The following is a 21,566-nucleotide window of genomic DNA, read 5'->3' on the forward strand; positions in this document are numbered from 1 at the left end:
CCTGAATAATTTAGCACTGTATTAAGGTATGACTACATAGCACAGCCCTGCGTGTCCCTGCCAAAAGGCAGCTGTTTTTATGATGGAAAACACAACAGCTGCTTTCACAGGTGCGGAGCAGCAATCCATGATAAGTTGGTCCCCACAGAGAAGAATATAGTGTCTATTTAAAATCTGAAGAGGAAGAGGCAGAAAATGGTTAGCCCCAGTTGAAATCTTCGAGAAAGAAAGGCGAAGCCCTGGTTTGAGGGAAACGGGCTTCAGATGGCTGGTGTCTGCTGCCCCTGTGAAGATCACAGCCCGGGACCAAGCTGCTGGGAGGCACACGCGGCGGCATCTCTGGCGGGTCATGGAAATCAATTTCCAAATCTTCGAGAGACCTTAGCAAGCACCCTCCTGTGCCAAACGAGGAGACCAAAGCCAGGAGAGGGGACTTTACTCGAGGCCATGCGTGCCTGTGCTCTTGTTCATTAGAAGGCTCCTCAGCTGCCTCATGCCGCTGCTGTTAGGCTCACACGCACACCCTTAGTAATAAGGACGTGTGGCCAAGAGTCTGAAATCTAGAATTTCACTGAGCGTCAACACTACCTTCTCTCATTTAGCCAACACCACTTCTTTGTGACAACCTGGATGCAAGCTGGCCGGAGCTGGCCTACTGTACCCTGCATAAAAAAATGGATGAATGAAGGATGTGGGTGGGAGGATGGGATAACTGGGTGAGGGGCATTAAAGAGAGTATGTGATGTGATGAGCACTGGGTGTTATACATAACTGATGAATTACAGAACATGAAACTAATGATTAGTCAACTATATGTTGGCTAATTGAATTTAAATAAAAACAAAGAAGTCCAAAGACCAAGGGACTATTTACCCTATCAACAGCTTTGAAAGTGCCCGTTCATAAACAATGCATTTCTAGCAGTCCTGTGTTCTGGTCCTTCTGGGTCCAGTAAAGCAGTTCTGAAAAACAAGAAAACTGGACACCTGCTCAAGGATTTAATTCCCTGCTTTGTCTTTTGGCTGTAACCAGCCAGTTGTTTTATTATAATATTAAAGGCTGTCCTCTCATTTTTAGAACACCCAGCAGTTCAGCTCTTATCATCAGACACGAATTGAGCTGTACGTACAACGTAACTGAAGAGGTCCCACTGGGACAGGAGCTGTCCCCACTCGCAGGACACTGCCAGGGCCCCTGGTTCCTCTGTCTGTGAAAACGGACTGCAGAGGAAGCTGGCAGATGCGTGACTGACCAAGACCAGGGACAGCAGCACCCAAAGCCGTACCCACAGCCTGATAACACCCTATCCAAGACAAAACCACACAGAAGGGCCTGGAATTCAAGATAGGGACAAGGCACAGTCAGGAAAGCACTTGCGTAGGAAAGAACTCTCATAATCCACTGGCTTCTCTTTTTTAAAAAATTACTATTATATACTAGTGTGGCACCTTTTGATAGCAGTCATTTCCCATCTCTCTCTCCCCCAGACTCACTCCATGCAGGGAGCTGCTGCTGGGGCAGCAGACACCAGAAGAGCAAATCTGTCATTGTGGGGAGGGGGAGGGGGCTGTTGGTAAACTTCAGGTCATTCTGCAGCCGGGAGGGCGTCTGCTCTGGGATCACGTTAGTGTGCTAACGACAGTGTGGCAGAGTAATAATGCCATTCCTGGAGGCAGCACTGGGCTGGGAGAGACCTGCGAGGAAGTAGCAGGTCCCCAGGGACTGCAGGATAATTGAATCAGCAGCACTCCTGCGCGGCTGAAAGCAAGGGTAGGGGAAATAATAAAGTCAGCTCGCAGCTCCTGGTAGCTCCTCTGTTCAACCTACAGGGGAAACGCGACCCAAGGCTCGGGCCTCCACCTGGGCCCTGCTGACGATCTGGAGCCAGGTCATCCTGTCGTGAGGGCTGCCCTGTGCACCGAAGGATGTTTGGCAATGTCCCTGGCCTCAGCCTACAAGATGCACCACCCTCCTCCAGTTGTGACAAAAATGTCTCTAGACATTGCCGAAGGTCTCCTGGGGACAAAACTATCCCTTCCAATGCTCTAGGTCAACTGGAAAAGTCAGTTTGTTCACACATAAGCTACTTGCTTTGGAGTAACGTTTTAAAGACGCTAAGAAAGAGAGAGACAGTTTGGCCAAGAATCTGAATGATAAATGGCCAATCAGAACATGGAAGAGTTCACCTCAGCAGCAATTAAATAAACACAAATGAAAACACTGAGATCCATCGGCAGAGTTAACAAAAGATGGTGTGCAAGTTCTCAGGGGGGCATAACAAAAGACACTTCCACACTCTGGTGAAATCAGTTATCAGATAAACCTAGAACCATGCTTGGTAAAAAAAAAAAAAAAAGAAAGAAAGAAAGAAAGAAGCAAAGTGTCCTCAGCAGGGGATTAATAACAGTATTGTAATCCATGAAATCTGACATTTTAATGTGGTCATTAAAATTATCATATGCCTATATGTAGCATAGAAGGATGTCCATGACAGGATTGTTTTCAAGAGGAAAAAGTGCTCTCCTTTCTGCCTGGAAAGTCATGAGGAAAGAGAAAAATACAGGCCTGATCTTTGAGTTGTGGGGCTTTAGGTTATTATTACTTTCATCTTTACATATTCCTGAATTATCTGAAATTTTTCACCTTTAGCATGAGTTCTTTAAAAAAGTCACAAAAATACTAAGTTTTGTATTTGCCACCCTTCCAGGTGAGTGACCCACTAACCCCGGTGTTGTCACTACCTGACACTGCTCCCCAACTGGGCTGCAGACCCCAGACCTCGTGCTGAGCACGGGGCTCACACCTCACAACCCATGTGATCCCGCTTTACAAACGAAGGGCCTGGCACTCAGAGAAGACTGCCCAAAGCCACGCTGTTCGAAAGTGGTGACTCACTCTGAGTCAGAATTCTCTGCTGCCTTCGAAGGAATAACCAAGACCAAATCAGCAACATCTCTGCAGGTTTCCAATTTATCTGAAAATCTCAAAGATGGGAAAAGTTTTGCTTGGGAGTTTTGCAGACTGTGCTCCCTGTCCCCATAGCTCCTTTGCAGACACACCAACTGAGGCACTTCCCAGAGGCCCTGAGTTGGCTTTCAGGAGCACACTGACAGCTGAAAACCCTGCTCTAAAATCCTATCCCCCACTTTCCACCAGCTGCCAAGCTTGCCCTTCCACGACAGTCCCATATCACCGGGCCTAGGGCCACCCTGAGTCCCAGGCCCAGTGGAGGCATGTCCCCCCTCCCGTGTACCTGCCCATCTAATACCTCTTGCATATACTCTGCTGTTTCTTTCCGTTAGGACAGATCTTTACCACTGCAGCCACAAGCAAGGCAATTAGGATTCAGAATTGGGGGAAATGCTTTGAACTACCCTCTTACCTTTGGTCCCACTCAGTATTTAACTTTTTCCTTCGGTCTCTTCTTTGATTTTTCCCGAAAATCCCAACATTTATCACACACTCTGCTAAACTCTGGGCACGGAAAAACAACACAAGGTCCCTAATTCTAGAAACACTCAGTTGAGGAAACCAGAAACCCAGAGAGTGTAGAGCAGGGAGGGGTTCTGGGCTGGAAGGCTGGGGAGGCCGAGCGATGGTCCAGGTCTGTCAGTGGCTTTATTGTATAGTCTGCAGCATTGTGAGTTTCCAGAAACAGTGAACATGCCTCTAAACAGACTTAAGTAAAAAACAACTACAAAAACAAAACAAAAACCACAAACACAAACATATTCCAGAGCCACATGAAAATGACCTTTGAATTACAGACCCAGTTTGGCTATTGATGCCACCTCTCCTCTCTTTTGGCCTGGACACCTGAAATCCATATGGCCTCGGTATGGGGCGGGGAGAGGGGGGAGCGGTCGGACGATCGCGTTTGAGTCAGCAGTGGGCTGGTGAGAGGCAGTGGGAAAGGACAGCAGACCTGAAGCCGGAGATGAAGTTCTTGCTTTGGTTCTGTTGTTAAATCTCAGTGGGGACTCTGGGAAGTCACTTCACTTCCCACTACTTCCTCATCTACAAGGTGGGAATAAAGGTAAGCTTAACTCAACGGTAGATACTATTTGTGAAAGCACTGAAAATGCAGAACATGCTCGTCGATAATTCAAGTATGAAGTAAAGAGGCAGGAGTTAGTCTTTGATATAAAGCCATTTTCACATTAAGTCTCTTTTACACTGTTCAAAAGTTAAATGAGATCCAAGAAGAGGCTGATAACAGGGACAACCCACATGAGACAGACACACACCAGACTGAGTTACCAAAAAGAATGAGATGATAAAACATCCAGACATGCACATTTCTTTCACATACAAAGTTTGATTTAGCACCATGAATGCACCTAGAATCCAAAAAGTCCGATGCAAAATAAATAGATTTTGGGGGGAAAAACATTAAAAAACAATCACCAGACAGCTCTCCGAGAAAGCTTATTTAGAGTGACACACCACTTTGGGAAGAGATGTAGAAGAACTAACAGGAGAAAGTTAAGGGGAATTACTGCTTCATACTGCAGAAACATAATGGAAGGCAGACATGGTCCAAAGAAAAAACCCTGCTGAAAAAAACCGTCAAAAGTGGATTGGAAAACTACTGCCCTGCTCCAAGGTCAACAGCTTAAATAATCAAAAAAGGAAAAAGACCTTGCCCAATCCCGGGGGTTATCGAGAGGCTCGCTCCAGGAAAGAATTACGTGCCCAGGTCTCCTGAGAGCAAAGAGCCATACTATTTGAGGGGCAGGGTGTCTTGAGAGGGGGACCAAATACTCTGGACCTTGAGCCCGCGAGTTTCAGTGTCATACTAGAAACCCAGAGGGGCGCCTCGAGCACGCGGACCAGCAACCAGCATGCCCGGCCTTCACAGACTCGCCCCACTGAGGCACCAGTAACTCTCGCACAGCACCTTGACAGAAACCTGGGTTTTCTTCTTCTTTGCAAATCATCAGGAAACTGAAGGTCTGAACCTGTTACATGTCCCGAAGCTGAAAGCGATGAAGGATGACTGCTTACAGCCAGCTTCTAGATGTATCTTCCCCTAGGAATCCCCTTAACACCAGCTTTCCATGACAGGAGAGAAGAGAGGGCCGCTGACGGTGTTCCTGAAGCTCCCAGCGTACCACACACAGCTGAGCAGCCTACGATGATGGCAAGAGTGGCACGGGACATCAGAACAAAATCCTGCAGAACAGCGAGCTGGAATTTCTGGTTCAAACGCTGCTCACGCACAGGTATGTGAGCAGATTCAAATGCCACTACAGGAAAAGCTGAGGGCGCCTGCAGGGAAGCCGGTATGGGGAAGAGTAGCTCTGAGCTGGTGACAAATTTAGATGTCAGGATACAGTGTCCAGGGCCCACTCCTGAAGGTGCTGTTGAAACAAAACCCAAATAACTACCTTGAGAGAACACACACGTTCAAAGAGGCCAAACATTTTATCCAGGTGAAGGATGACTTAACTCATAAAACTCAAGAATGCAAGAAAACAAGAACAACAACAATTTCCTTGAATATATTCAACTATCAAGGCAAGGCATCTTCCTATATAAAACATGACCACTTTCCCGCTACTCCGAAGGAATCCAATAAATAACTTTACAGGGAAGGGTTTGATGAGTCTGCCATGGGAGAGGTGCCCCAGAGCGCCAACAGCTCCGCAAGCTCGCCTGCAGTTTGTTGTTGAACGTGACCCGTTGTTGTTTCCAAGCTGCTTTACAGAACCGTCCCATGGGGTAAAGCCCAGCGGAGAGCAAGGCCACAGAGTACAACATAAGAAGTGGTCAACGCCAAGGCTCCGGCGCGATGCCTCTCTTCTTCCAAGTGGACTAGAGAACGCTGGAGGGTGGCTTCAGGCCACAAGCTCTCCGGTGGTGCCTGGTTTGCCGTCCGTGCCCGTCACGCAGGAAAGAGCTCGGGAGGGCTCTCTCCATAGCAGTATTTGGCTATGGGGTCCCTATAGGTGTTCTCGTGCTGCACGCTCTGTTGGCAGAAGGGAAGATAAGAGCGCGGTGAGAGAGAGCAGAGTCTCACACACTTCCCTTGCGGGACAGTGGCGGCCGGAGCGGGACTGCTCTGCCAGGAGCCTGCATAAGACATTCTCTAAATTCCACCAGAAGAGTCCAGGCACTGCTATGAAACAGAGGCGCATGCTTAACACAGAATGCCAACGAGAGTGTGAAGATGGACAGAACATCACTGCGTGCCTGTTTCTTTCTACGTCTACAGTGAGTTTTGTTTGCCTGGTTTTTAAAACAACCTAGCTACACCCTGGGCAACTCAAGACAACTATTTTTTTCTCAGATGATGTTACGTTAGATTAAGATCCAGCTGATGTTTTGCTCCTGACTTCTGTGCTCTAAGGAAATTCAGTTCCTGGTACTGAACCCTGCAGACACGAAGGAGATGCCATATCCAGGCACTTTCCTGAAGTTTTATGTACCTCCAGGTCTGGCACACAAGCCAAATCCCACAATACCACACAAGCCTCAGTTGGTTAAATAAATGGAAAATGGGATTTAACACAATCATCCCTGACGGCTAATTTTTCAGCAATTTGTTTTCATAAAGGCAACTTGAGTTTTTAGCTAGTCTGGAGTTCATTAATTAGCCCAAGACCAATGCTTAACATCTAAATCATAAGCATTAATCCAATTTATAGACATGCAGCACATCTCTTTTTTGAGGATACCGTAATGAAGATAAACAGGCAAGTGGGACCTCTCTCTTTACAATAAAAAGATCAAGTGAGAAAGGTCAGCATCTTCCCTCAAGATTGGAAATTAGCGTCTGGGTTTTATCCGTTAAGGAAAAAAAATATTCCACCTTCTCTAGCATTTCTCAGAATGAGAGAGAATCTGATTCAAAATGAGTCATGTGTTCAGCCTTCCTCCACATTTCCTTTAAAGCTCATTCAAGTGGAAAGCTCTTAAAGCAAAACAAGCCCATCAGGAATTTCTTCATGTTTTCAAATGCTCCTTATAATCCCTGAAATATTTACCCAGCGATCCCAGACCAGAGATGCACAATGCGGCATAAAATCAAAAGGCAGTCTCCAGAAACCTGGCAAAGGGTACAAGAGTCACAGAGAATGACGATCTCAGACGAAGCAGTACAGTCTTGGACACTCCACAAACGGAAGCCAGAAGCAGCATGCGTGTACACCCCACACGGCTGGCAATCTCACACCGAGAGCCCCGACAACCGCCCAAACCCAGAAGCAACGAGGCAAGGGCGCAGTGATGCAAAGGCACAGACGTGCAGACACCTGCAGGGCCAGGGCCAGCGCTGAGCGCCCAAAGAACAGAGCACTTACACGGACAGCATGCTAGTGAACACTAAGAGCTTGACCACCCACAGGTTTATTCCCGCATTTTTAAATGCCCACCTGCCCCATCCCCTCGAATCCTAAAATAAACTACAACTCCAACCCAGAACAAATGACTGCTTCCTCTTAACAAGTGGTTGCTGGAAAGCCTTAGCCACATTCAGTCAGAGACGTAGGGCAGAGAACTGCTCTCAGGAACTGGACTATTAGGGCTCCACCCAGACTCAGAAATAACTACGAGCTTCCACTTGAAGTGTGGACATGCCAATCAGATAAGGGAGATGCAAGCTGATTAGACCTTGATTTCACATAAATATTTTACTTCCCTAGCATGTACAAATCCAACGCTGACATTCTAAATACCATCATCTAAATACCATCCACGAAACAAAGCTTGACATGGCTTTGCTTAAATCTCTTCTCCATTATTACCCCACCGAGAGGCCCCCACTGCCTATTTTCGACTGAATCCCACCCATCCCCCAGCGAGCAACATCACCGCTTCTGACCTGGGATGAGGTTCTACATTTGGCCAGACACAATTCAAAGTGATCTTCGACGGCCATGAAGAGGTTCTGGAATGCCACGGCTGCCCGGTTGAGGAAGCGCTCCAGGAGAAGTTGCTATGGAAACAAAAGTTAGTACCTGTAATAAATTCCAGACTCAGCAGCACAAGGTAACCTTGGATATTTCTCCTAAACTAAGAGACTGCTGATGTGGAAGGGGGAGTCGAGAGGGGGACACAGCAAGCTCAAATGAGCATGAGCCTTATCCCCTCTCCGTGAGCCCTGATGAGGGACATGGGGGCCCACGTGCAAACCAGCCACCCAAGTCAGTGGGAACCACTCCCTTCCTCAAGGGCACTACTTCACAGGAGCAGTCTCTGCCATCTACACGGTTCCCGTCTCAGCCCTACCTTCCAGAGACTCTCGTGCAGAGACTCCGACGCTCAGCATCCAGGAAGGGCATAGAGAAAGGGCATGGAGACGGCGGTAACCGTCCGTACCTTGCTGGGCTGCAGGCAGCAGGACACGCAGTACTCGTAGGCGCCGCAGCAGCCGTGGGGCAAGCAGCCATCACAGCGGTACTGCTTTGTGCCGGGGACATTGACGTTACAGCAGCCGTTCACCAGCAAATCCTTCCTTTCACAAATGTACCCTGGAAGTCAGAGACTCACCTGAGTAGAAAGCCGGCAGGCCTCCCATCCCTCTCCCGGGGTGACCACGCAGCAGCAATGAAAGTGCACACGAAAAGCACACAGAGCCAGGACGTGGTGTGTGGAGCACGCCAAGCACCAGAGGGCCAGGATTCCAACACAAGGGATCGGGGCTTGCTCTCTGCGGGTCGTCGTGGACAGGCAACACGGGCTGCTGTGCGGTGAGCAGGCTTCGTGTTCTAATCTACCTAAAATAACCTTCTGGTCTGTTGGCACATGTCTGATTTAGTCACCATGTCAAGTCATACCTAACCAATGCAAGCCACTCCTTCATCTGTAACTGTAGAAAACTGGCATTATTCTCAAAAAAAAGAAAAGAAGAAGAAGAGAAAGAGAAAGAAAATAGAAAAATATCAAGGCATTCATTCCTGAAAGTGAGATCCATCTAGATTTAAAAACCAACCAACCAACCCCCCAATCTTTACAGACATCTTTTAAATGCTTGCATTTATTTAGTGATTTGGAGGATTTTTGAAAAAGTAGTCACAATGAACCTTCGTAAGTTGATTTAGGCTGTCTGTAAGTATACAGGCCCAGATTCAACTACCCCTCAGAATCCAGGAATGCAAACTCTCTAATACCCAAGGGACAAAAACCCGAATTCCCTCTGCTCATAAATCCCGTCATCCGTAAACACACTGTCTCCAACCCAGTCAAACCCATACTCAACTTGAAGGAAAGGACTCTCTTTGTAAAAACTAACTGATTGCTCAGAGCTGCTAAATAGACATTTCTCTATAACCTTCTAGGAGTGGGACAGAAAAATGTAAAAATAAATGCATGAGGGACACCACATGGCTCTTGGGAGACTCCCAAGTGCATGCACGGGCCCACAGGTCTCTACACGGGCCCACAGGTGCAGAGCAGCTGTTGCCAGCATCATTCCATTCCAAATGCCCCAGCTTCTTAATCCTCAGAGAATGAGACCTGCTGAAGTATAAGGTTGTTTTCAGAAACTACTCTGAAAAACAAAGTCTGTGCAAAACCAGGGGGCACCACTAAAATAACAATGGAAGAGACTCAGACGGACCTCACTTAACACCTGGAAACCCAGGGCCTGGAAAGAACCAGACCCCAATTGCCTAAGAACTGGGTGCTTTGTGTTGTTTTAACTACACTTTGTCTTCTAAATTAAGGGAGGACGACCCAAATGCTGTAATATATGTTTCTGGGATTCTTTTTAACTATTCTTACTCATTTTCTTCACAGGGATTATAAATAAACCAACAAAAATCCAAAGAAGTCAGCATGTTTCTCAAAATTTGGCCAAAACTAACAACAATGAAATCTTATCTCCTGTCAGGAAAACGTAAAATAGAACATATCCTAAACTCCACTTGTTGAAATTATCTTTCTGCCCTCTTCTCTCTTCCAAACTGTAGGTATCAGCTGTACTGGCCGCCTTTTACATGCGGCCTGCCCCCCAGTCCTTCCACACCCCAGTGTTAACTGCCAGTATTCAGCCTTGAAACCACAGGGCCTTCTGATTTCTGGTGAAAGAGAGCTCAAGATTTCTCCTTCTACCTTGTAAATCTACTCATGCCAATGTCATTTCCAACAAGGAGTCCAGTAAGATCACAACCTCAGAGTATGTCTCGAATTCACTGGGAAATTAACTCCTAAACATGGAAAGTGTCATTCTAACTGTTACCCTGGCAATATTCGTGGTAGCATCTGCTTGCTAAAAAGCATAAATTCCTGCAAGTTTTCTTTATGAAATTGTTTCTTTCTTCCCACAGTCATGGAGGTACAATACAACCTATGGCTCTGGGATTTTTATTAGTCGATTTTTAGAACTTTTTGCTTAAGAAGTCTGAGTCTTGGTCTCACTTGAATTAATCAGAGGAAAATTATTCCTGTGTTAGCTACAACAAAAGAAAATGACTGTCACTTGTAACCTAATATTAACTATTAAAGTCAAGGCATAAGATATGTTTTCTCACTGGGTGTTATAGAAACACAACAGTCTCTAAGAAAAAAAGGACTGAACTCCCAAATTCAGTCTTGGCCCTAGGTCTGCCCTCTAACCAGCTGTGTCATCTTATGGAAGCAAATTTCCTTTGCCAAACTTTGTTTAAAAAACAAAACAAAACAAGAGGCTATTTGCAATATTATTTGCTTTTTCAATATGATCTTAAAGACAGAGTTTGGCACTGGCACCATTGCTGGCTTGTCACCACGCCGGTTTTTTTTTTTTTTTTTTTTAAGATTTTATTTATTTGACAGACAGAGATCGCAAGTAGGCAGAGAGGCAGGCAATGAGAGAGGAGGAAGCAGGCTCCCTGCTGAGCTGAGAAACCGATGCGGGGGCTCCATCCCAGGACCCTGAGATCATGACCTGAGCCGAAGGCAGAGGTTCAACCCACTGAGCCACCCAAGCACCCCTTGTCACCGTGCTTTTGTGCAAATTTTTCCAGTTCTTCTCCCTTAGGTGGGTGTTTTTCCTCTGATCCCTTTCCTCAATTCCAAATAATCTCATCTGGACTAATGCTTTTGCGATCTTTTTGGGAAAGCTGTTTTTCGTTTTTGTTTTTGTTTTTTGCTGGGAATGCAAAGTTTGTTTGTTTTTTTTCTTTTTTTTTTTTTCTTTTTCTTTTTTTTTTTTTTTTTAATTTGTCAGAGAGAGAGGGAGAGAGAGCGAGCACAGGCAGACAGAATGGCAGGCAGAGGCAGAGGGAGAAGCAGGCTCCCCGCCAAGCAAGGAGCCCGATGTGGGACTCGATCCCAGGACGCTGGGATCATGACCTGAGCCGAAGGCAGCTGCTTAACCAACTGAGCCACCCAGGCGCCCCTGTTTTTTAAAGAACAGTAAATGCACTCGTTTCGTTTTAAGGACAGCATGTCTGCATTTTGTTCAGTCATTGTGCATAGCTGAATATTCTAATTCGAGGCCGCCCTGTGTCGATTACAGTACCGCCACGCTCACGAGTGCAGAGACTCTTCGAAATACCGCAAAATTTACTCCAGCAAACAAGCCAACTGGATTATTTGCAAACCACCAATTGAAAAAAGAAAAAACAATCTACAAAACTATTGGGGAACTCTGAAGACTGTTCAGATAGTTGACATTAAGGGAAAGTGTTACCCTTCTGGTGTGATAATAGCAACTTGATCGTGGCTTATAAAAGAGCCCTTGCCATGGTAGGCAAGTTTCTTAGCCTCTCGGTGCCCGCCTTCACCTACAAAGTGACAGGAGCAATGTCTACGCTACAGGACTATTGCACAAATCAGACGAGATACTCAAGGAGAGGTTTTAGCCCAGTGCCCAGCACATAACTGAGAGCTCACGTGTGCATTAGTGGGAGTCCCTCTGCAGAAAGACAGGGCCAGCCTTCAAGTGGTGAGACCACAATCAGCTAATCCAACCACCTCAACAGCACAGGAATCCCCTTTCTTACAGACTAAAATGAGGCAACAAAACTCTGGGGAAGCTCCTGGAAAGAGGAGCTGCTGTTTTCACTGTAAGAGTAACACATTTTGAATGTGTTCATCATTCAGGCGCTTGAGTGGCTCAGTCAGTTAAGCATCCAACCCTTGATTTCGGCTCAGGTCATGATCTCAGGGTCATGGGATCAAGCCCCATGTTGAGCTCTATGCTCCGTGGGGAGTCTGCTTCTCACCCTCCCCCCGCCCCCAGCTCATTACATGCGCTCTCTAAAATATGTAGATAGGGTGCCTGGGTAGCTCAGCGTCTCCCTTTGGCTCAGGTCATGGTCCCAGAATCCTGGGATCGAGCCCCACATCAAGCTCTCTGCTCAGTGGGGAGTCTGCTTCTCACTCTCCCCCTCCCTCTGCCAGTGCACTCTTTCTCTCTCAAATAAATAAAATCTTTAAAAAAAATAAGTAAATAAATAGTAAAGAGAAAAATGAACGTGTTTATCATTCATGTGAAATCACCTGGTCAGTCAGTCAACAAGCACACTCCCTAAGTGCCAGAACTGTGTGGAGATTATGTAGGTCACCAAGGAGGAACACTGGTTACCCTATAGAGTTCACCACTAAGATGAGAAGACAACCTGGGCAAGATCTGAACATCCTATAGCCAGGAAGAGATGAGCAGCAAGTAGCCTAGGGGCCGGCACATGAACAAATGCTGAAACCGTGCATTACAGGTACAAGGAGCTTTGGAGACAAAATTATCAGATCAAACTTCTCTGACAGGGGAACCTGAATGACAAGTAAAGTGTGAAATACAGATGTGAGAAATGCTGGGAATGGCACTGTATAAAACCCCAGTAATGACTCACACCACAGCCCTTCAATGGCTGTAGAGAAGAGGGGAGCCAGCCCTACCTAGCTCATCTGTGATGAGGTGCTTCCCTTGAATGGAGTTCCGGCACTGGTTGCCAGGCCGACTGCTGTTCCCCAGGTGAAACTGCACTTTCCACGGAATGGGCTGGTCATGGTCTTGAACCTGGAGGAGATTCCGATCTCTCACTGCCCTTTCTTCCTACAAAGAGACCACCAAAGGAAGGTTATAGCCAAAGCTATAATATAAAACACAAAATAAACCTGCAGGAAAAGTAATAAATTAAGGCTATGCTTCAAAACTGGCGTACTCACATTAACGGCCTCTGGATTACATGCCTGTTTAAATGTGTACAAAAGTGTTAATTTCTTGCAAACTTGAGAGAGAAAAAGCTTTAAACTTTTTCTTCCTGATGGTATATCATTTAAAATATTTTTTATAATAAAACAAACACATTGCTGAACAGAATGTAAAATTTGAATATACCTTTAAAATAGAAGAGGAAACTTCAAAGGCATTTCACAACTGTCATTTTAGACAATCCCTGGACTCATTTGGGGCACAAGGTCACTTTCATTTGCCATTATGAATACTTCATTAGGGTAACACTGAACTGGGAGTTTGGTTTTAGGGGCAAGAAGAAACATGTCAACTTGCAAATTTCTCTGACGAAAAGAAAGTAATTGTGGAACTCTTACAACATACCTTTCATAAGACATCCTTCCAGCCAACCCTTTACCTACACGTGCAAAGGGCCACGCTGCTCTAGAGGCAAGCATTTATGCCTTGTCTCCTAGCCTCCAAGCTGCGGCTGAGCTTTCAATACTGCTTTTCCTATACTATTAAAGGAACGAAGGGGGAAGGTGCCTAAGTACGAAACAACCAGTCATGAGACAGCTGTCTTCTGAATCCTTCAACCTGCCGTTGGAAAACAAAACAATTATACAAGACTCCCTCCCAAAAGCTTTTTATATACTTTAAACATTCTACCTTTTTAATAGATTTTGTGGTTTTTAACATTAAGAATGACCTGTCATGTGTCACCACCAAAAAGGACTAATTTTGAAAGTCTTGATGGCAAAGGATATATACTCTAAAACAATGAAACAGATCTTCACAGTTCCTGAGGTTTCTTTAGGAAAGGAACCTGAGAAGAGCTACTAATATTTAAGATATACATATCCACATCTACTTTGATATACATACATCTATATGATATACATACATCATCTACTTTGATACAACAAACACATCTTTGAGCGTTTTCTATAGAAAGTACCAATGTGTAAGGATGCACCAGGATGTTTACTACAGTACTGTTTACATTGTAGGAAAAACCTAGAAACCCAACAGAGAAGTGACTGAATAACACCAGTATAGCCATGGCTATTACAAAAATCCCAGATGTGAATGATACGTACTTACCTTGAGCAGCTCTCAAAGCTGGCTTGCACATTAAATTACACAAGACTTTTAAAACAAATCCTGATTTCTGAGCCCAACTTCAGACTGAGTAAAAATCTCTGTGGATGCAAGCTGGGAATCGATATTGCTAAAGCACCTGAATGATTTTTTTTTTTTTTAAAGATTTTATTTATTTGACAGAGAGAGATCACAAGCAGGCAGAGAGGCAGGCAGAGAGAGAGAGAGAGAGGAGGAAGCAGGCTCCCCGCAGACGGGAAAGCCCGATGCGGGACTCGATCCCAGGACCCTGAGATCATGACCTGAGCCGAAGGCAGAGGCTCAACCACTGAGCCACCCAGGTGCCCCCACCTGAATGATTTTTAATACACAGACCACTGTGTGTAGGCCACGGGATGTCACAATAAACTACGTGAAAAAAGCAAGTTACCAAAGAAAGTGCATGTCATGTATCACACGTTATGATGACAGTAACATACACATACGGGTTTGTAAGAACGGAGATAAAAGTATGGGGAGATATGCTACAGGCTATTAACCTGGAAGGGATAGAGGGGATTATTAACATCTTCTGTCATTTTTGGAACATTTTCATTTTTAATTTAAAATAATAAAAACAGGATTATCACTAACAAGACACTGAGGGATCTACACGAACTCTGGACTACCCTTGAAACTTTTCTTTGAATCTGTAATTCTCCCAAAATATAAATTTTATTAAAAAAAAACACATGACTACCAACATTAAAAACAAAAATTGCCCACAGCCCCATTGCTTAAACAAAGCTTTATCAATTTTTATACATCACCTTCCAACCTTCGACCCGGCATTCCGACTACAAATGAGGGCGCTTAGCACTCAGCGGCTCTTGACCCTGACCGGACGGTACACCGTTAAGTACCCGCCTCATCCTCATAATAGCATTTTCAAGGCCATATAATAATCTATCATGTTGACGTGCCATAATTCAGTAAACAGAACATTTGACCCAGCCCAAGGTTTTAGGTTTTGTTATCACAGACAGCACTGCAATAAAAACGGAGGTTTGTTTATTCTCTTGAATGACTCCTAGTAATAATTACTAGAAATAGTCCCTGCTATACCGGGCCAAATAACGTCCCGGAGGTTATATACGCCATTTGTAGTATTACCAGCATTTATGTAACAATTCCACCACCACTGCACCAGTACCGGAGTATGTTCTTCAATTTACTAAGTGTGAAACGGTTACATGTGGTGACTTTAATTTCTATTCTGCTCTTCTCTTTTGTTTCACTTATAGGCAAGAACCGGCAGTGGCCGAAACAGGATGGGTTACACAAAAACAAGATCTGTACTCCTTGGCTGGTGCCAGAAGAGGGGCTACGTGCAGAAGCCTTGGGAATATGGGACAAATCACTTAGGTGCACACTGCTTAACTACCAGCAGTTCATACTCCTCTGCTCTGCTGGGACCGTATCAGTTAACTGTAGAATCAAGCTACGCACAAACGAAACTGAGCTCCAAATGCTGTCCTAGATTAATAGCTGTGAAGACTAGTTAAGCAGCTGGTCAAAGAATAATGGATCTCACAAGGTTCAAAGTACTAACACCACTCTGAAACTGTCCTGTTATTCTTCCCCAAAGAAAACAAGAGTTCACGGCCAAGTGCATCCTGGAAAGACCTCTTCCACGTAACTATGCTCCCGGTCAACAGGAAGGCAATTTTTCTGGCACTTGAACACTTTTTCAAGTTCTCAAACATGAGTATCCAAGACCCTACCAAAAGGATTGGGTAATAAGAGTTGTACAATCAAACAAGACTGTACAAGAGACAGTGTAAGACATAGTGGCAAATGTAATGAATTAGCACACATTCGTGTTTCTGAGGGTCCAGTCTCGCCAATACGGCGTAGTGAAGGGCCAGTGAGGGGATTCCTTCCATGGTTTTAAACCCTTTCCAAACTGACCTACTCTGTTAGGTTGTCTCAATTCTAGGCTTTTTATCTATATACAGATTCATGCATGTGTGTGTGAGCGTGCATGCACGTGTTTCCCCCCACAAAGGCAGGAAGTCCTTACAAAGTGGTAAGGATATACAAACGCAGTCAGGTTCTCTATTCTCAAAGTGCCCCCAGAGCAGTGGATAAAGAAGTGTGCAGAGAAATCAGTGCAATCAGCCACAACAGACGTCCACACACGGTACAAAGAATGGGAACAAAAACAAAAAAAAAATGAGACCTTTCTTCATAAATTATAAGGAGCTTCAGTAATGTTTTTATTACTAATATATGTTACTTAGCCTGATTTTAAAAGAGTATTTAAATAACTGCCCAGTCTATTTTCTAGGGGTTACCATTAAGGGTCAAATGAGATAAATGTCCCATGCTCGGTAAAATTATGGGTCACTGCTCTCCTCTGGCCTGGGGAGTAACTTGACAAACATTCTGAAAAACGTACCTTGGTGAACAGTAACAACAATAAAAAAATAGTTTAGCAACTCTCTTACGATTTGCTACACTTCAGAAGTATCTAACTTACACACTAGTCTACTTCAATTTACACACTTAGTTCCTTGAAAGCTGAAGATGTTAATAGGTTTTCAAGGAGTTATGCCAAGAGCCCAGAGACTTTCAAGAACCCCTCCACTTGAACACGAGAACATTTATTTACACGAGAGGCCCTCTGAGGACCCTCTGACTCCAAGACGGGGATTTCTTCCGTCTCAGCTCGAATGCCCCACAGGGTCAGGCCCACCCTGATGCTCTACCTCCGAAGCTTGTTTTGTTTCCTTCACAGGGTAAATCATAATCTGAAACCATTTTGGCCACCTGCCATTTCTGCCCCCTTCACTCCCTGGCACAATACAGGCTCTTGGAGCGAGACCTCATCCGTTTTGCCCCCACCCCTTGTATTCCACCACCCTAGCAGAACACACCTAGCACACAGCTGGGGCTCACTCAACATTTGTTAAATAAATGCGCCCAAGTCACTTGGTACCCAATCCTCTACACCCCAATGGCATGCCCACCATTGTCATTAGTTTCTCCTGCACTCCCATCTCTACAATTTAAACTATCCCCCAAAGCATTAATTAACGTGAAAACCAAAGAAAAGAGGAATTCAAAGCAACGGAGGGTAATCAGCTCGTCTCCAGGCAAGCAGCAGCTGCGTCTGCTCCACAAGCTCAGTTTCCCCCAAGCAGAGCATGGGGCCCAGTAGCTTTACGACTTCTCACAGCATCTTCTCCAATTCAGTCCCAACACACACACCCAGCCCCATATATTCCATAGCGTATCTCCGTCTCACAGATGAAGAAACGGAGGGTAGGCAAAGTGAAGCAAACTTGCCTCAAGTCACACAGCTCAGGAGCGGCGGGTGACCAGAACTGCAGAGCAGAACGGAGCAAGACGAGCAAACTCAAATGCACAGAGAACAGCATCAGCCAGAATGGGCTCCGAGTTGTGGGTCCCAAAGACCCTTTATCTTCCTTATATAGAGAATCTCCATATATGGGTTTATGAGGATCATACTAGAAATTTAAAAATAAATTATTAAAATACTTAAATTATCTATTCAACTAAAAATAAAAATGAACCTATTATATGTTAACAGGGCATTTTTTTTGTCTGTGAAAAAAATGTTCTTCAAAACAAAAAAATAAATTTGGTGAGAAAATGCTTTTGAATTTCTGCAAATCTTTTTAATGTCCGGCTGAATGGAAGACAGCGGGATTCTCCCATCTCCCTCTGCAGTTAATCTGTAGCAATATGTTGTCTGAGTTGAAGCATGTGAAGAAAATCTACCTCACAAAGATGTGTAGTTGGAAATGGAAGGGATATTTCAACGGCTTTTTCAAATAATTACAGATAGTCTTCTTTGGTACTACATCAAAACTTGACAAGTATAGTTCCTTAAAAGTTCACTGCACTGGTGTGGCCACTTTAGAAAACAGTCTGGCAATTCCTAAAAAGTTAAACACGGAATTACCACGTGACCCATCATTTCCACTCCTAGGACCACACCCAAGAGAAATGTAAACATATTTCCAAATAAAACCTTGAACACTAATGTTCAGAGAGGCATTATTTATAATGACCAGGAAAAAAAGCCAAACATCCACCAACAGATGAACGGAAAACAAAATGCAGCAGATGGAGACGATGGAATATTATCCGCACATAAACATGAAGTACAACGGGCCGCCTGGGTGGCTCAGTCATTAAACATCTGACTTCAGCTCAGGTCATGACCTCAGGGTCCTGGGATCAAGCCCTGCATCGGGGTCCCCGCTCAACAGGTAGCCTGCTTCTCTGTCTCTACCACCTGTGTTCTCTTACACACTCTCTCAAATAAATGAATAAAATCTTTTAAAAAAATGAAGTACTACTATGTGCTACAAAGAACTGAACTGAAAGAAGAAGAGTACATGTTGTAGGATTCCTTTATATGAAATGTCCAAATCAGCAAACCCATAGAGACAAAGTTGATGAGTGGCTGCCCGGAGTTGATGGGCAGGGATAGAAAGGTTACAGCTGAAGGGTTTCTTAGTGTTTATTAGGCTGTGGGAGGGATCTGACCCAGGGAAATTTGCCAACAGTTTGAGGCGAATCACAATCAACCCTCCCCAATCAAGGCCATGGATCACAGGTTTTTAAAAAAGACAAACTGTAATTTTAAAATAAATACACAAGGTACACGAGAGTACTTATAAGATGGTTGTAGGGAAGTTCACAGAGGAGAGAGCATCTGAGTAGTTGGAGAAGAAAGGAAAAGTCACCCCAATTAAAAAGACTCACAACTCACTCGTTTGTTCAAACCACACTTGAGGGTCCATTATGTGCCTGGCAGTATTCTAGGGGGTGAGATTCTATGAACGACACAGACAAGGTTCCTGTTCTCAAGAATATTAACGTCTAGAAGGGAAAGGGAGAGAAGACAGATAAACAAGTTTATGAACAAGAGATGTTCAGTTAATGACTCCTTCTACAAAGAAAATAAAACAGGTCTACATTCAATGAACCTTCATTTAGACTGTGTCACCCAGTGTGGCCTGAGGCAGTAATGGTTAGCTGGGCCTGAAGGGACAAAAAAGACTCACCAAGCAGTGATCCTGGAATGGAGTCTGAGTTTTATCTGAATGCAACAGAGAGCCAAAGAAGAATTATACCTAGGGAAGAACTATGATTTTTTTTTTCTCCCAGATTATCACTCCTATTACTGCTGGGTAGAGAAGAGACTGTTGGACAAGACAGGAAACAGAGACCTTGAGGCACCAGGGTGGCTCAATCGGTTGAGCATCGAACTCTGGATATCTGCTCAGGTCACGATCTCAGGGTCACGGGATCAAAGCCCCCTTGGGATCCATGCTAAGCACAGAGTCGGCTTCGGATTCTCTCCCTCCCTCTGTTCCTCCTCTTTCTCTCAAATAAAATAAATCCCAAAAAAAAAAAAAAAAGGAGGCAGAGACTAGATGGCGAGCTACTGCAGTAGTCCAGACAAGGTAGCTTGACCTACAGTGGCACCAGTGACAATCAGGGGAAAGAAATAAAATCAGGAAACACTGCGGAGGCAGGAGCAATGTTTTGGTTATGGGGAGTGAGAGAAAGAAGGAAGTATCTGTGAGTATCTGTGGGCGGACTACTGGTGAACAGTAATGCCACTTAGTGAGCCTGGGAAGACTGAAGAGGAAGTGTTGATGGTGGAGAATCAAGAGTTCTGTTTGGCCAAGAATGAGAAGCCTATGACACATTCAAAAAGATGTCAAGTAACCAACCAGATAGAAAAATTGGGAGTTTTCTGGAAAGGTCTAGGCTAAAGTTACAAACTTGGGTATCGAGAGCATACAGCTGGAATTTAAACAATGGTCCCAGAAATCACCTGGGTCAGGTAGGGGAGAATGCAGAGATCTGAGTCCTGGCTCACTCTAACACTCAGAGGTCCTCCAAACAGAGAAGGAAAAACAAGTGACCACAAGGTGTCTGTGAGGTTGCAGAAAACACAAGTCCCAGAAGCACTTAGTTCTTGAATGTCACCAACACATCCCAGTCGATAAAGAGGCTCACAACACTCGGCCCCTGTTTGCTTAAGGTAAGAGGTGGGATACAGTTCCCTATGTTCCCTTTACACAGCTCCCCCACTGACCCTGTTAAACTAGGTGATCGCATATTTTGTATTCGTTAATATATTTAAGAACTTGACCCCTGAGAGCCTCACAGCAATCAGACATCAGAGGAACAGCATAAACCAGTATGGTCCCTGACACACTCCGAGGTATGCTCTCATCCTTTCTAGAAACCTAACGCTCAAACCGAACTCATAAACGTCCAATGCTTTGGTCGCATTTCCCACCAAACCACCCTGCCTTTTCTCCCAGAAAGTCTCACACAGAAGAAAAACGAAGGGGATGGGGACGTAAGAAGCAAACTCCATCCAACGAAGCTATGCCCAGAAAGGGTACCTCATGGGTCCTGCTGAGGTTCCCGGGTGGACCACTGAGCCCCCAAAGTAAACGCAGGGCAAGTACGCCAGCGCTAGACTCGCAGCTTGGCTACCTACCACCTCCCCCCTCTCCGAGTCTCAGTTTCCCCCGATGCAATCTGGGGACACACATTCCCCCAGGACTGCCGGGAGGAAGAAGCGAGAAACGCACGCCCTCCCCCTCAAGCCCTGGGCCCGGCAGCGAGAAGGCACACAGATGGTAGTAAGGGTAAAAACCACAGTCGGGGGCCCACAGACCTGGGTTCGAGTTCCACCTGTGCCCCTGGCCTAGCAGCGCCTTCTCGCGGCCGGCACCAACGAAATGGGCAGGTCCCTTAGCCGGTCCTCGGACCCGGCGGTCCGGACCCTCGAACGCACTGACAGCGCGGCTGCACAGGGGGCTCCCCCCACCCCGGCGGGAAGCCAGGCGGCCGAGAGAGCAAAGGCGGGAGGGCGGCGGGCAGCCACTGACCTGCTTGAAGGTGCTGCTGAGGAAGTAGACGAGCGAGAGCCCGAAGACCAGGGCGAGCACCCACCTCTTCCGGAGGAGCCGGCGCCACACCATGGCCGCCAGGTTCACCATGCCGGCGCGGACGAGGGGCGCGGCGGCCGGGGCGCGGAGCAAGGAAGGCCCGGGGCCCGGGCGGCATGGCCATTACACGGGCGGCAGCTCCATTCCTCGCGGCGGGAGCCGGCCCCACGGCCTCCGGCCCAGCCAGCTCCCGGCAGCCACCCCGCGCCGCCCCAACGTGACCCGCTCCACGCCCCGCCTCCACTCAGCTCGCGTCGCCCACCGGCTTAGCTCGTCTCCTCCCCATTGGTCCCTAAGAAGCACCCGCCCCCTATTGGCTGAATCTCGAAAGAGGGGCGGGCAATCGCGTGCGCACCGCAGGAGTAGCGGCG

General features: G+C 45.9%; 1 protein-coding gene across 7 annotated transcripts; it reads right to left on the reverse strand.

Moving 5' to 3' along the window:
• Positions 1–1,420: 1,420 nt before the first annotated feature.
• Positions 1,421–21,440, reverse strand: SPRING1 (SREBF pathway regulator in golgi 1). 7 transcript variants are annotated; one of them, XM_047697353.1, is made up of 6 exons: positions 21,200–21,437; positions 12,826–12,982; positions 8,323–8,474; positions 7,826–7,939; positions 6,990–7,051; positions 5,409–5,971 (listed from the first exon to the last, which is right to left on the reverse strand). In XM_047697353.1, the coding sequence occupies exons 1-6, from the start codon at positions 21,317–21,319 to the stop codon at positions 5,935–5,937; spliced, it is 642 nt and encodes a 213-aa protein (XP_047553309.1). In that variant the 5' UTR covers positions 21,320–21,437; the 3' UTR covers positions 5,409–5,934. The 7 variants fall into 7 exon arrangements, with proteins under 7 accessions (XP_047553313.1, XP_047553309.1, XP_047553310.1 ...); XM_047697354.1 differs by having other exon boundaries at positions 21,136–21,405; XM_047697357.1 differs by lacking the exons at positions 5,409–5,971; positions 6,990–7,051 and adding an exon at positions 1,421–5,363 and having other exon boundaries at positions 21,200–21,436.
• Between the last annotated feature and the right edge of the window lie 126 nt (positions 21,441–21,566).

Source organism: Lutra lutra, chromosome 12 (assembly GCF_902655055.1).
Source record: "Lutra lutra chromosome 12, mLutLut1.2, whole genome shotgun sequence".
Lineage (NCBI taxonomy): Eukaryota > Metazoa > Chordata > Mammalia > Carnivora > Mustelidae > Lutra > Lutra lutra.

Coding starts and splice junctions, on each gene's coding strand:
- SPRING1 (XM_047697353.1), bottom strand. CDS start 21,319: ATGGCCATGCCGCCCGGGCCCCGGGCCTTCCTTGCTCCGCGCCCCGGC. Junction 12,983..21,199: donor CGCCGGCTCCTCCGGAAGAG/GTGGGTGCTCGC, acceptor GTCTCTTTGTAG/GAAGAAAGGGCAGTGAGAGA. Junction 7,052..7,825: donor AATGTAGAACCTCATCCCAG/GTCAGAAGCGGT, acceptor ACCCTTTGCCAG/GTTTCTGGAGACTGCCTTTT.